General features: G+C 38.2%; 1 protein-coding gene across 1 annotated transcript; it reads right to left on the minus strand.

Moving 5' to 3' along the window:
- Window positions 1-11,287: 11,287 nt before the first annotated feature.
- On the minus strand, window positions 11,288-12,155 carry LOC146904248 (uncharacterized). Its single transcript, XM_085725783.1, has one exon. The coding sequence runs from the start codon at window positions 12,007-12,009 to the stop codon at window positions 11,311-11,313; it is 699 nt and encodes a 232-aa protein (XP_085581909.1). The 5' UTR covers window positions 12,010-12,155; the 3' UTR covers window positions 11,288-11,310.
- Between the last annotated feature and the right edge of the window lie 668 nt (window positions 12,156-12,823).

A 12,823-nucleotide genomic window follows, 5' to 3' on the forward strand; every position in this document is an offset into this window, starting at 1 on the left:
TATCCGGCCAATCAAAATTTTCAGAGACCGTGGAGAGCACCTTACAACAATAACTACCAATATCCTCAATCAAATTTCTACCAACAACCTTTCCCCCAATTCCAACAACCCTTCAATAATCAATACCAATTCCCACCACCAAATAACCCCCAACAACCTAACAATTCCCAAAGTACCGAGGAGGTCTTGAAGCAATTCATGCAAATGTCCATGGCTAACCAAAAAAACACCGACGCGTCCATCAAAGGCCTTGAAACGCAAGTTGGTCAGTTAGCACAACAAATGGCTCAAGGTCCTCCGCAAGTGGGAACTTTCACCGCAAACACTCAATCAAATCCTAAGGAGCACCACAAGGCATAGCAGTCAAAAGCTATAGCTACAAGGAGTGGGAGAGTAGTAGGTAAAGGGGTAGGTGATGATATTGTTGTTGAAGAGAAGGATGATGAAGTTGTCAATGAGGAGGACAAAGAGAAGTTCGAGGAGGATAGTGTAGAGATAGAGGAGGAAGTGTATATAAAGAATAAAGAAGCATTAGTTGAAAAAGAAAAAAATCAAAAAAGAGATCTAGTGGTACAAGAGGAGATGGAGAGGAAGAATAAAGATGTGGGGAAAGATAAAGGGAAGAAACAAGTAGTTGAGAAGCAAGCGGTGGCTCAACGCTTACCATACCCACATGCTCCATCGAAGAAAGACAAAGAGCGGCAATACGCAAGGTTTCTTGAACTCTTCAAGAAGTTGCAAATTGATATACCATTCTCAGAAGCCTTGGAGCAAATGCCGGTCTATGCGAAGTTCATGAAAGATATCCTTTCCAAGAAAAGAAGAATCAACGATGAAGAGACGATCCAAATCGATGCCAATTGTAGTGCTATTATTCAAAGAACGTTGCCTAAGAAAGAGCAAGATCCGGGAAGAGTCACTCTACCGGTAGCTATTGGCACAACACCTGTAGGTAAAGCACTACTTGATCTTGGATCAAGCATCAATCTCATGCCTTTGTCCGTTGCCAAAAGAGTTGGTGACCTTTGTATAAAGCGGACTAGGATGATGTTGCAATTGGCCGACAAATCCTTTGCAAAACCACTAGGTATGGCCGAAGATGTTCTTGTAAAAGTGGACAAATTTATTTTTCCGGCTGATTTTGTGGTTATGGATGTCGAAGAAGATGAGGATGTGCCTATCTTAATGGGAAGGAATTTCATGCAAACGGCTCGAATGATGATTGATCTTGATGATAATATCATGAAGGTCAAGGTAAATGATGAAGAGGTTACCTTCAACATCCGAGAAGCTTTGAAGTACTCGAAAGACAAGGGTGCATGTTTCAAAATGGATGCAACCGAAGAAGTCATCTTGACTACTCGGAAGCAAGTGCACAATAGAACACCCCTTGAGAGTGCTTTGGTGGACGCACTCAATGCTATTGATGAAGACGAAGCAAGTGCCATTGAAGAGTGTTTGAAGGAGCTAGATTCCTTGAAGGAGGTTCTTCCTAATCAAGCCATACTTGAAGATTTGAAAGAAGAATCCAAGGAAGAAGCGAAAGTTGATGACACCAAGGTAGAATTAAATGTTTTACCATCTAATTTGAAATATGTTTTTCTTGAGAAAGATGGTACAAAACCGGTGATCATTAGTAGCTCCTTGTCCATCGATGAAGAAACAAAGTTGGTAGAGGTTCTCAAGGCCAACAAGGAAGCAATAGGGTGGAAATTATTTGACTTGAAAGGGATAAGTCCATCTTATTGTATGCACAAGATTATGATGGAAGAAAACTTCAAGCCGGTAGCACAACCACGACGCCGCTTAAATCTAAACATGAAAGAGGTGGTGCGAAAGGAAGTAGTGAAGTTACTTGAAGCCGGCATGATCTATCCTATCTCGGATAGTGCTTGGGTAAGCCCGGTTCAAGTAGTTCCCAAGAAAGGAGGAATGACGCTGATCACTAATGATAAAGATGAGTTGATCCCAACTAGGACCGTCACCGGATGGAGAATGTGTATAGATTATAGAAGACTCAATCAAGCAACAAGGAAGGATCACTTCCCCCTGCCCTTCATGGATCAAATGCTTGAAAGACTCTCCGGTCAATCCTTTTATTGCTTCCTTGATGGTTACTCCGGTTACAATCAAATCGCCATGAACCCAGATGATCACGAGAAGACGGCTTTCACTTGCCCCTTTGGTATTTTTGCTTATCGAAGAATGCCATTTGGCTTGTGTAATGCACCCGCAACTTTTCAACGGTGTGTTCAAGCAATCTTCTCCAAACTTATTGGTAAATGCATGGAGGTGTTCATGGATGATTTCTCGGTTTTCGGTTCGTCATTTGATATGTGTTTGAATAGCTTGGATACCGTGCTGAAGCGGTGTATTGAAACTAGCTTGGTGCTCAATTGGGAGAAATGTCACTTCATGGTTACCGAGGGTATTGTCCTTGGTCATAAGATTTCTGCTAAGGGTATTGAGGTAGACCAAGCAAAGGTCGATGTCATAGGAAAGCTTCCACCACCGGTGAATGTCAAAGGTGTTCGGAGTTTTCTTGGTCATGCCGGGTTCTACCGGAGGTTCATCAAAGACTTCTCAAAGATTGCAAAGCCTATGAGCAACTTGCTCAACAAAGATAAGTCTTTTGTTTTTGATAATGAATGTCTTGATGCATTTGAATCTTTAAAAGAAAAGTTGACCACCGCACCAATAATCATTGCTCCTAATTGGGATTTAAATTTTGAATTAATGTGTGATGCAAGTGATTATGCTGTTGGTGCGGTCTTGGGTCAACGTAAGGATAAAATTTTTCATGCTATTCACTATGCAAGTAAGGTTTTGAATGAGGCACAAATTAATTATGCCACAACTGAAAAAGAGTTACTTGCAATAGTTTATGCAATGGAGAAATTTCGTTCTTACTTTGTAGGTTCCAAAATTGTTGTTTATACTGACCATGCAGCTATCAAGTATCTCCTTACTAAGTCCGACTCAAAGCCAAGGCTCATCCGTTGGATGTTGTTGCTTCAAGAGTTTGACTTAGAGATCAAGGATAAAAAAGGTACGGAGAATCTTGTAGCTGATCACCTTTCAAGGTTGACAAACAATGAGGTAACCAAGAATGAACCGGAGGTTCGTGAAGAATTTCCAGATGAACGGTTGCTAGCAATCAATGTGAGACCGTGGTTTGCCGACATGGTGAACTACAAAGCAACCGGGTTCATTCCGGAAGATTTTGAATGGCAACAACGCAAGAAGTTCCTTCATGATGCTAACCACTTTGTGTGGGATGAGCCTTATTTGTTCAGAATTGGAGCGGACAATCTCTTGCGTAGGTGTGTGGATGATGAAGAGGCGAAGAAGATCCTATGGCAATGTCATAATTCGCCCTATGGAGGTCACTTCAACGGGGAGAGAACAGCCGCAAAGGTACTTCAATCCGGGTTCTATTGGCCAACTTTATTCAAAGATGCCAATTTACATTGCAAGTATTGTGATGAATGCCAAAGAACCGGATCAATGTCAAAAAGAAATGAGATGCCTCTACAACTCATCCTTGAAGTGGAAGTGTTTGATTGTTGGGGGATAGATTTTGTTGGCCCTTTTCCTTCATCATATTCAAATGAGTACATCTTGGTAGCTGTTGATTATGTTTCAAAGTGGGTGGAAGCCGTAGCATCGCCTAAAGCCGATAGCAAGACGGTAGTGAAGTTCCTAAAGAAGAATATTTTCACCCGCTTTGGTACACCAAGAGTTCTTATTAGTGATGGGGGGGTCACACTTTTGCAACACACAACTTGCCAAGGCCCTAGATCATTATGGAGTCAAGCACAAAGTAGCATCACCGTATCATCCGCAAACGAATGGACAAGCCGAAGTTTCTAACCGGGAGGTCAAACGCATACTTGAGAAGACGGTCTCTACATCTCGGAAGGATTGGTCGGCTAAACTTGATGAAGCTTTGTGGGCATATAGGACTGCATACAAGTCTCCTATAGGCCTCACTCCTTTCCAAATGGTCTATGGCAAATCTTGTCATTTATCGGTCGAGCTCGAACATAAAGCATTTTGGGCATTGAAGTACCTAAACTTTGATCAAGAGAAGGCCGGTGAAAGAAGAAAAGTTCAAATGCATGAGCTTGAAGAATTACGAAATCAAGCTTATGAATCTTCAAAGCTCTACAAAGAAAGGACCAAGAAGTATCATGACAAGAAGATCATTCTGAGACAATTCATGCCGGGACAAATGGTATTACTTTTCAATTCAAGACTGAGGTTGTTTCCGGGCAAATTGAAGTCTAAGTGGTCCGGACCTTTCATGGTTAAAGAGGTCAAACCGTACGGAGCTGTTGAACTAGAGGACCCAGTCACCAAAGCCAACTGGACTGTTAATGGGCAAAGGCTTAAGCCCTACTTCGGTGGTGAAATTGATCGATGTTTGACGACGATTTCACTAATCGAGCCATGATTTTTTCAAAATGCGTCAAGCTAAAGACGTAAAACAAGCTCTTGCTGGGAGGCACACCCAGTTTTGTAAGTATTTTTATGTTTATTGCATATAGTAGTAGTACATAAGCATTTACAAGCAGAAATGAAAAACTTTGAAAAACTGATCCTGAAGCTTCACGCTATTAGCGTATTTTTCGCTATTAGCGTGAGAGCTCCAGAGAGCCACGCTATTAGCGTGAGTTTGGCGTGAGGGAAAAATTTTTGTGGGCCCAAGGGGAATAACTCCCCTTAACTTCCCACAACCCACTCCCCTTATTCCTTTTACGGTTTCATTTGCCCCTTTTCTCACTCACACACACAAAACAACTTCTCTCTCACATACAACCCTAATTCACAAACCCACTTTTCAATTGGTTTCAAGCATCCATTTTTGCATCATTTCTTCTTGCATTTGTGTTGCTTCTCTCTTCATTAACAAGGTTTGATCTTCTCTTCCTATCTTTGTTTTTGAATTTAAAAAATCTATGTTTTTGACATGATTAGAGATGGTTAGGTTAGGGTTAGAGTTTTGATTTGTGAATAGAGATTGTTCTTCATTGATAATAGTTGGAAAAGGAACAATAATCATAACCCACATGCAACAAACATTCATCTTTTGATTTTGACCCATTTTGTAAATTTGAAAAATAAGGGTTTTGAATGATTTGTATGCCAATGTTGTGATTTTGATTCCTTTTCATGATTCTAATGTGTTCTTGAGACATAGGATGAAACCTAGGGTTGAAATATGCTGGGTTGTGCTGAGAAATTGCAGGAACAAAGATTTTGAAAATGTGAAAAATTGCAGGAACGAAGAAATACGCTAATAGCGAAATATACGCTAATAGCGCAACTTTTCCAGAAAAATTTCGCTAATAGCGTACCCTACGCTAATAGCGAAAGTTTCCCAGAAAAATTTCGCTATTAGCGTGGCAGGCGCTATTAGCGTAGTTCTTCGTACTTGCCCAGATTTTCAAAATTTTTGATGTTTTTAAATAACCAATTCTACTTTGTGCTAATATTTTCTATGCAATATGTTGGTGTTTCCTGGTTTTGTTGCAGATGGCACCGAAAAATGTTGAAAAAACTACCGGGACTAAACGTCCTAGAGGCAAAGGTGCCTCTACCTCTGCTGCACCTGCAATCCCAAACCGTTTCCCCACCCCTGCCCACGCTGCCAGGTTTAAGAAGATGGCACAGTACAAAACCTGGCACGAGAAAACCTTTGACATTCACCCTAGTGGTGAGCATGCTGATATGCTCCATATTTTTACTGGTCGCAAATGGACCAAACTCCTTGTGCCCGCAACTGAGATTAACACCGACCTAATCAGGGAGTTCTATTGTAATGCTGTCCCTGATGCCTCACCCGCTACCCTTGCTGAGACTTTCTCTTGGACTTCTTATGTCCGAGGAAAGCAAATCCCATTTGATAGGGATGCAATCAATGATTTCCTTGAAAATGCCTTAAACCTTGAGCCATCACCTGACCCCACAATGCCCACCTTGTGTACCTATGCTAACAGAAACGCTCAAGGAAATTGGAAATTTCAGCAAATTGAGCGTGATATCATGAACAAGGGTAGGCTCTTTGTAAAGAATGACAAGGGAGAGATTAGGCATGCACTAACCAAGGAGATGACCGCTACTGCCCGCTTAGTTTTCCAATTCCTTGTCCACAATGCCCTTCCTAGAGCCCATACATCCGATGCCCCAAAAGCCGTTCTGCCACTCATCTGGTGCATTATGAAAGAAGTGCCTGTTGATATTGCTCGCATCATAGCCAATGAGATGAAGGCTGTGGCTTTGAAAGTTGCCACAGGTGCTAAGAAGGTGGCATTGTTCTACCCGGGTTTGATTATGGGATTGCTTAAGGCTAATGGAGTGGCCATTACTGGACCCTTTGATGAAGATATTGAAGGGGTCATTACTGACACTTCTATTCGCACCTGGGAGAAATCAAAGCAGAGGGCAGCCCAATACCATTTCTCGGATGATGAAGGTGGCCCATCTGAGGGTGCTGGTTCTTTTGACTTTTCAGGTTTGCAGACCTTTATGCTGGAGCAGCAGATGCATAACCAGTACGTGAGGGACCAGAATAGCTTCTTAATGGATCAGAATGAGGCAATTTGGAGGAGCAACATGGGCATACACCAGGACCTCTACAATGCTCACATGCATCCGGGAAATGCTGATTACCCGGTCATGACACCTGACCAGTACCAGAGCTATGTTCATTGGCCTGAGGCCAGGCCAAGTCCTTATGTGGGGGTGGCTGATGCTGTTGATGATGAGGCGACACCTGATGATGCTGGAGTTGTGGGTGATGATGATGTGTACCAGGATCTTGATATGGATGATGCTGGAGAGGATGATCAGTGATATTTTGGGTTTTTAGTGATGTTTTTCTTTTTGCTTTCTAACTCTATGTTTTTATTTCATGTTGGAACAGTTGTTTATTTGGTTGTATTTTGTACTCTTCAAGCACTGTGGTTTTTAGTGCTTGATTTGTTACTTTGTTACTTTATATTGGTTTAATAACTTAGCTTTTTGGTTTTTTAATTATGCTTTGGATGAAATTTTTTGTTTACATCTTGCTTGTGTCTCTCAAAAGAAAATTGCTCATGAACAATAAATTTTAAAGTGCTCCCTGGAGCCATGTTTGAGCAAAAGCAGGTGAGTGATAATGATATTACTTGTGAGAAAGTGTAAGGCCAAGGTATTGGTTTCCTGTTATTCTAGGTTTTTAATAAGAATTTGAAACTTGTACTTTGCACAAAATATATATCATGTAAGTCTTTTCATAAACATAAATATCTTTGAACCACTTAGTACTTAACCTAAATGTGAGGTAGCTTCAATCTGTTGTATATATGCTGGAGACCAATAATCATCGTCTAACTTGTTTTAGTTATGTTAAATCTGATAATTATTTTGAATTGTTTGAAAGCATGGAAAGGATCAAGGCACTTTTTGAATTGAGAGTAACCTACTTGACCACATAAAGCCTACCTGTGAGAAGAGCGAGTATCTGATACCCCAATCTGAGCCAAATGAATCAAGTCCTCAAACATGAACTGTCAATATTCATAAGCACAATGCTTGTTGAATTTGTCTGAAATTTTTCAAAAATCCAGTTCATGGTTGAATCTTATAGGACTTTGATAATTTTACTTTGCTGAACCCTTAACCTTTTTGTACTTTGTCCCTTGCCTTAGGATAGGGGAACATTCAACTAGAGTTTTGTTGTATTCAAGTTGGGGAGGAAAAGGAGGCATTATATGTTAAGTTATGGTGAAGTTGTAAAATAACCTGACAACATTGAATCAAAGAAAAAATAGTATATTTGAAAAAGAAAAGAAAAGAAAAGAAAAGAAAAAGAAAGAGAAAAATCAAAAATAGAATAAGTTGTCAAGGTTATAAGTTTGATTGTTAATCACCAAAGGTTTTAATTCTTGGTAGGTAAGTATTTGGATTTCAAGTTGTGATACAAAAAAATGTTCCTCTTTGATAGGCTTTCTGATCAATTGCCCCACATATGACATTTCTTTTGTAGCCCGGCCAAGTTATAACCCTTGCAAGACCTTTTGATCCATGCTTTTATGCTTTTTGAGACGATATTTGGATGGACACCTAACTTAAATAGGATGTTAGCATGATTGTTGGATGTGTGTTCATTACCTCATTCATTGTTATCATTATATTGCATTTACTTTCAAAGAAGTGTGTTAGGTGTGGTTCATAGATAGATATGTTTATGTCTTGAAGTTTATGATGTATAGTTTGTGCTTAGGACATTTTTCGCATTCTTAGTTTGAACCTAGAGTAGCGGAGGACTTCATGTATTTTTTCCGGGAATTTTTTTCCGGGAATTTTTGTGTATTCCGAGCTTAGGTTGAATGACAAGTACTTTCCGAAAAAAAAAATAAGAATTTTTTTCCGTTATACGGTTGAATGACAAGTACTTTCCGAAAAAAATATGAATTTCTTTCATTTTTCCGGTATTGAAAAAAATTTGGAAATATGAATTTTTCAAAATTTATTAATTTTTTCCAGAATTTTTTCATTTTTTAATCTTACCATATTTTATTTTTTATTTTTAAAATTTTTTAGATTTTTGTTTTCATTTTTATTAGTTTTTGCAATTTTTTAAAAAAAATTCAGATTTCAGAATTTTTTTCATTTTTTTTATTTTTTAAGAATTTTTTTCGTTTTTTTATTTTAAAATATTTTAATTAAAAAAAATATTAAAAAAATATTTTTAAAATTTTTTTAATTAAAAAAATAGAAATGCCACGTGGACATTCATTTACACACGTGGCATTCAAAAAAAAATTGAAAAATAACAAAAATGCCACGTCAGCGCCACCTCATAGATTCTGATGAGTCACAGGGGTCAGGGGCCAAAACCAAAACAAAAAATTTTTATGAGGTGGAATCTAAAAAAAAATTTTTACAGGGGCTAAACCCAAAAGTGCCCTATATTACAGGGGCTAAAAGCACTGTTTACCCTTTAATGAATAAGCTAGTAAGTTTGAAGTAAGCAAATGAAAATAAATAGCGATAAATGACACGTCTTATGTAAATGCTTACCTCCTTCACACCAATTTTGATAACTCTTTCTTCCAAATCAGATAGAGGAACTTTTGATCTTTTGAGAAATGACATTGCAGATATTGACGACATTAGACTCACAAACAAGCTATCAGTCACCATGTAAGTTGATGGTCCTTTAACAAATGATGATTTTGCAATAGAGGAATCATGATCAGTGATAAGTGTTTAAAAGTGATATATTTCATATAGGAGTTTAGGCATTTTAGTGACTTGTTTTGCAAGATTCTCTATGGAAAACTCCAATTATTGTGTAAATATGTCATTTATGCTTTTGAGCCTTATTCTACCCTTTTTGTGCAGGAAAATACAAGCAAGGAGCAAGAAACGTCAAAGTTCAAGGTCCCACGCTATTAGCGTGTCCTACGCTATTAGCGTGATGAAGAAATGGCCAAGGTCAGAGAGATACGCCATTAGCGTACCTGGGGCGTAGGATCTGGAGCACTCTTAAAGACTACGCTATTAGCGCATACTGAGCTATTAGCGTACATTGTCCAGAGAGCTACGCCATATGCGTACCTGGAGCGTAGCAGACCATGAAGAACTATGCTATTGGCGTAATATACGCTATTAGCGTAAATACTCCAGAGAGCTACGCTAATGGTGTGGCTGGAGCGTAGCATCTGGGCAGGGCCAACGTGGCACACTCCTATTGGCCAGATTATAGGCCGCCTTACCACGCTATTAGCGTGAGTTGCGCTATTAGCGCAGGTGCAAAAACACAGGCCATTTATATAGCATTTTTACCTCTCTTTTAGGTATTCACTATTTCCATTGAAACATTTTATACATTTCTAGAGAGAGGTTAGAGCTATTTCATAGAGAGAAACACAAAGCAAGTGATTAAGGAGTAGATTCAACCCTAGATTCATTGAGACATCAAGGATCTTGGCATGGAATCTTCATCTTTCCTTCATTCCTTGCATTAGTTTACATGTCTATGTGTAACTATCACCTTCTTTGTAGTATTGAGGTAACTATCAAGCTATTATGTAATCTTTTGATCTTTTATATATAAGGTTCTAGCTTAATGATTCAATATTGTTGTTATTCTTGCTTTTAATGCTTTCAAAGAGATTCAAGATGATTTGGACACAAACTCTTGAATCTAGAACTAGAATAACAATCTATCTTATGTTATATCACTCTTGACAAGTTTGTAAACCTTTGATAATTACTTTTAATCAAGATTTTAATGCTTTCGGATACTTAATCAGGCTGGACACGGTCGATTAAGTTATCCGATCGACTTTGTTATCGTTTAAGGAATTTGGACACGAATGTTTAAACGCTAACTTGGAAATAACGATGTCGCTTTGGACACGAAGGATATTGTAGAAATGATTGTAATAATATTGGTTATAAAGCTAGAGTCTGTTAATCGATCGAGAGATTGCTGCTGTTATGCTTGCTCGTTATCTTATACCGCAAGCGAAATAGTTCGATCCCCTCTCGTTTTTACTTTAGTGTCATATATGGATATAGTGTTACAAACAAACAAATTATATCCAAACCCTTAACTTGAACGATTGTGAAAATGCTTATGATTAACGTAACTCCCTGTGGAAACGATCCTATATATACTCACGTGTACATAGTTATATGACATGTAGGAAAAATCTTACATCAATCAGCCAATTCTAATGGTACAAACTTTTATGGAAAACCAATTTTATCGTGAGAATAATCCGCGGATTTTGTAAGATTGATAACACAGTTCCCACTTTTGTGACATAGTAAGTATGACAGTACTTTATAGGTAAGGTAGCTACACCAATCGGTAAGAGTTGGTTGATCATTTCAAATTGCGGGGCAATAAGAGGCTTAATTAGTTTATCTTTGAGTCCTTGTGACATTAAATATATATCTGGACTCAAGTCGCACAAACTCTTGTACAAGTTATCAATGCAGCTTAAAGAGGAGAATCCTTGAAGCATGTGTAAAACCCCTCCTAAGGGGAAGGTTAGAAAACTAAAAACAAAGTCAATAAAATCATCCCTAGCTTCAACAAACAGAATTTGTTCATTTGATTTTCTTACGGTAACTTTCACAGATATCTGCCTATCCTCGTCAGAAGGTAGCTCTCCAATCAGAAACTCCAAATTGTTTCTTCGGTTCAGATTAACAACAAATCGGTTCTTCTTTAAAATAAAACTGGTCAAAGCAGCCTTTGAGGTTAAGGATAACTTGTGAAGATCAACTACCTATAGAAATAATCAATTAGAGAAAATAATTAATATTTAAAGAAGATATATAGAAGATGAGACAACATGCCTCTTTCTTGTCGATATCAACGGTTTGTTCTTCAATAGCATCAATAGCATCGAGTCCAAGCTTTAGCAGCAAACGTAAACTTGCCCCAAAAACATTAGGCATCACGTATAGATCATCAGAAACGATAAAAGTAACATTTTCCTTAACAAAACCGTTTTCTAGGTTTGAATATTCGGGGAATACTTCTCTATTCATTACTTTCCCACAATAGCATTTTTTGTTCCTAAAAATGCTCAAACGACATCCACTGTCCTTTCTTCTGCAATCCCAATTCTCGCACACAAAATACTGCACAGGCGTGTCGTCTATATTCAGTTTGAGCTTCTGGCAATAATCTTCCATCGAGTTTCTAGGATTGAGCAGCATTTCTTTGCAGGTATGTGACCATAGATATTGTTGGTCAAGTTTCGACACACTTTGATATAGTGAGCTAATGCTACCAAATCTCACTGCTTCAATATTTGAATCCTTAGACACTAGTCTTGCAATAGTACCTAGAGGCAATGTTAAGAAACTAAAGAGAACATCGACGAAATCCTTACCAGCTTCAGCATATAGAACTCTATTCCTTTCTTTGTCGACTAAAACTCGCAAGCTAACTTTGTCAACTTGTTCAACTGATTGAGTTTCAATTGCAGCCATCATATGGCAATAGAAGAACACAAAAATGCAAAGATGGTGTCATAAAATACTAACAACCAACATATGCTTATAAAGAGTTCTTGTTTTGTTCTAGTTTCTATACGACATTGGAAAGGGAAAAATAATTAATCACGTAAGATAGTGTAACCATTAAAAGCACTTGTTAAGCCAAACAAAAACGTTTGATTATTTTGAAAATGTAAACAAATAACGGTGGGTTCGGGGGTTATCGAAGAGAAGAGACAAACCATTGTTTTTTTTGGGTCCTGCTAACCGGTGCCCCCGGGCACGTTAAACATACCATAAAAGAGAATTATTACTATAAAAGAAAACTGTTTTTGACTTTATTATAAATTAATTACACAATTTCAATGCATTAACTACTATATAATTTTCTTTTTCATATCGTTAACCAGTGTCCAGGGCACCGGTTAGCATTTCCCCTTTTTTTTTTTACAAAAGAAGTGACTAACCATATATCTTCTTGAAAGAGTGAAAAAATTTGGTGGAATTGAAAGCGTTAATTTAAGCATTACGGAACAGGATTCCCTGCTGTAACAGCAGGGTGCTGTAATCAATTACAGCCATATGATCACAATTGAATGGTCAGGATTGTTTTAACTAAAAACACACAGTTTCAATCTCAACCGTTTGATCTGAGATGAACAGCTGAGATTGGAAACTGTGTGTAACTGTGGGCTTTTTCTACAGCAGGGAATCTTGATCCAAGCATTACTGGTAGTAACAATCACAGGGCATTATGGTGGTATCATCGTACAATATAATAGAGCAAGTAAATTCTTCGGTAAAATAGACC

Source organism: Medicago sativa, chromosome 7 (assembly GCF_051527215.1).
Source record: "Medicago sativa cultivar Bolivia chromosome 7, Bolivia_mono, whole genome shotgun sequence".
In the NCBI taxonomy this organism is placed as follows: Eukaryota; Viridiplantae; Streptophyta; class Magnoliopsida; order Fabales; family Fabaceae; genus Medicago; species Medicago sativa.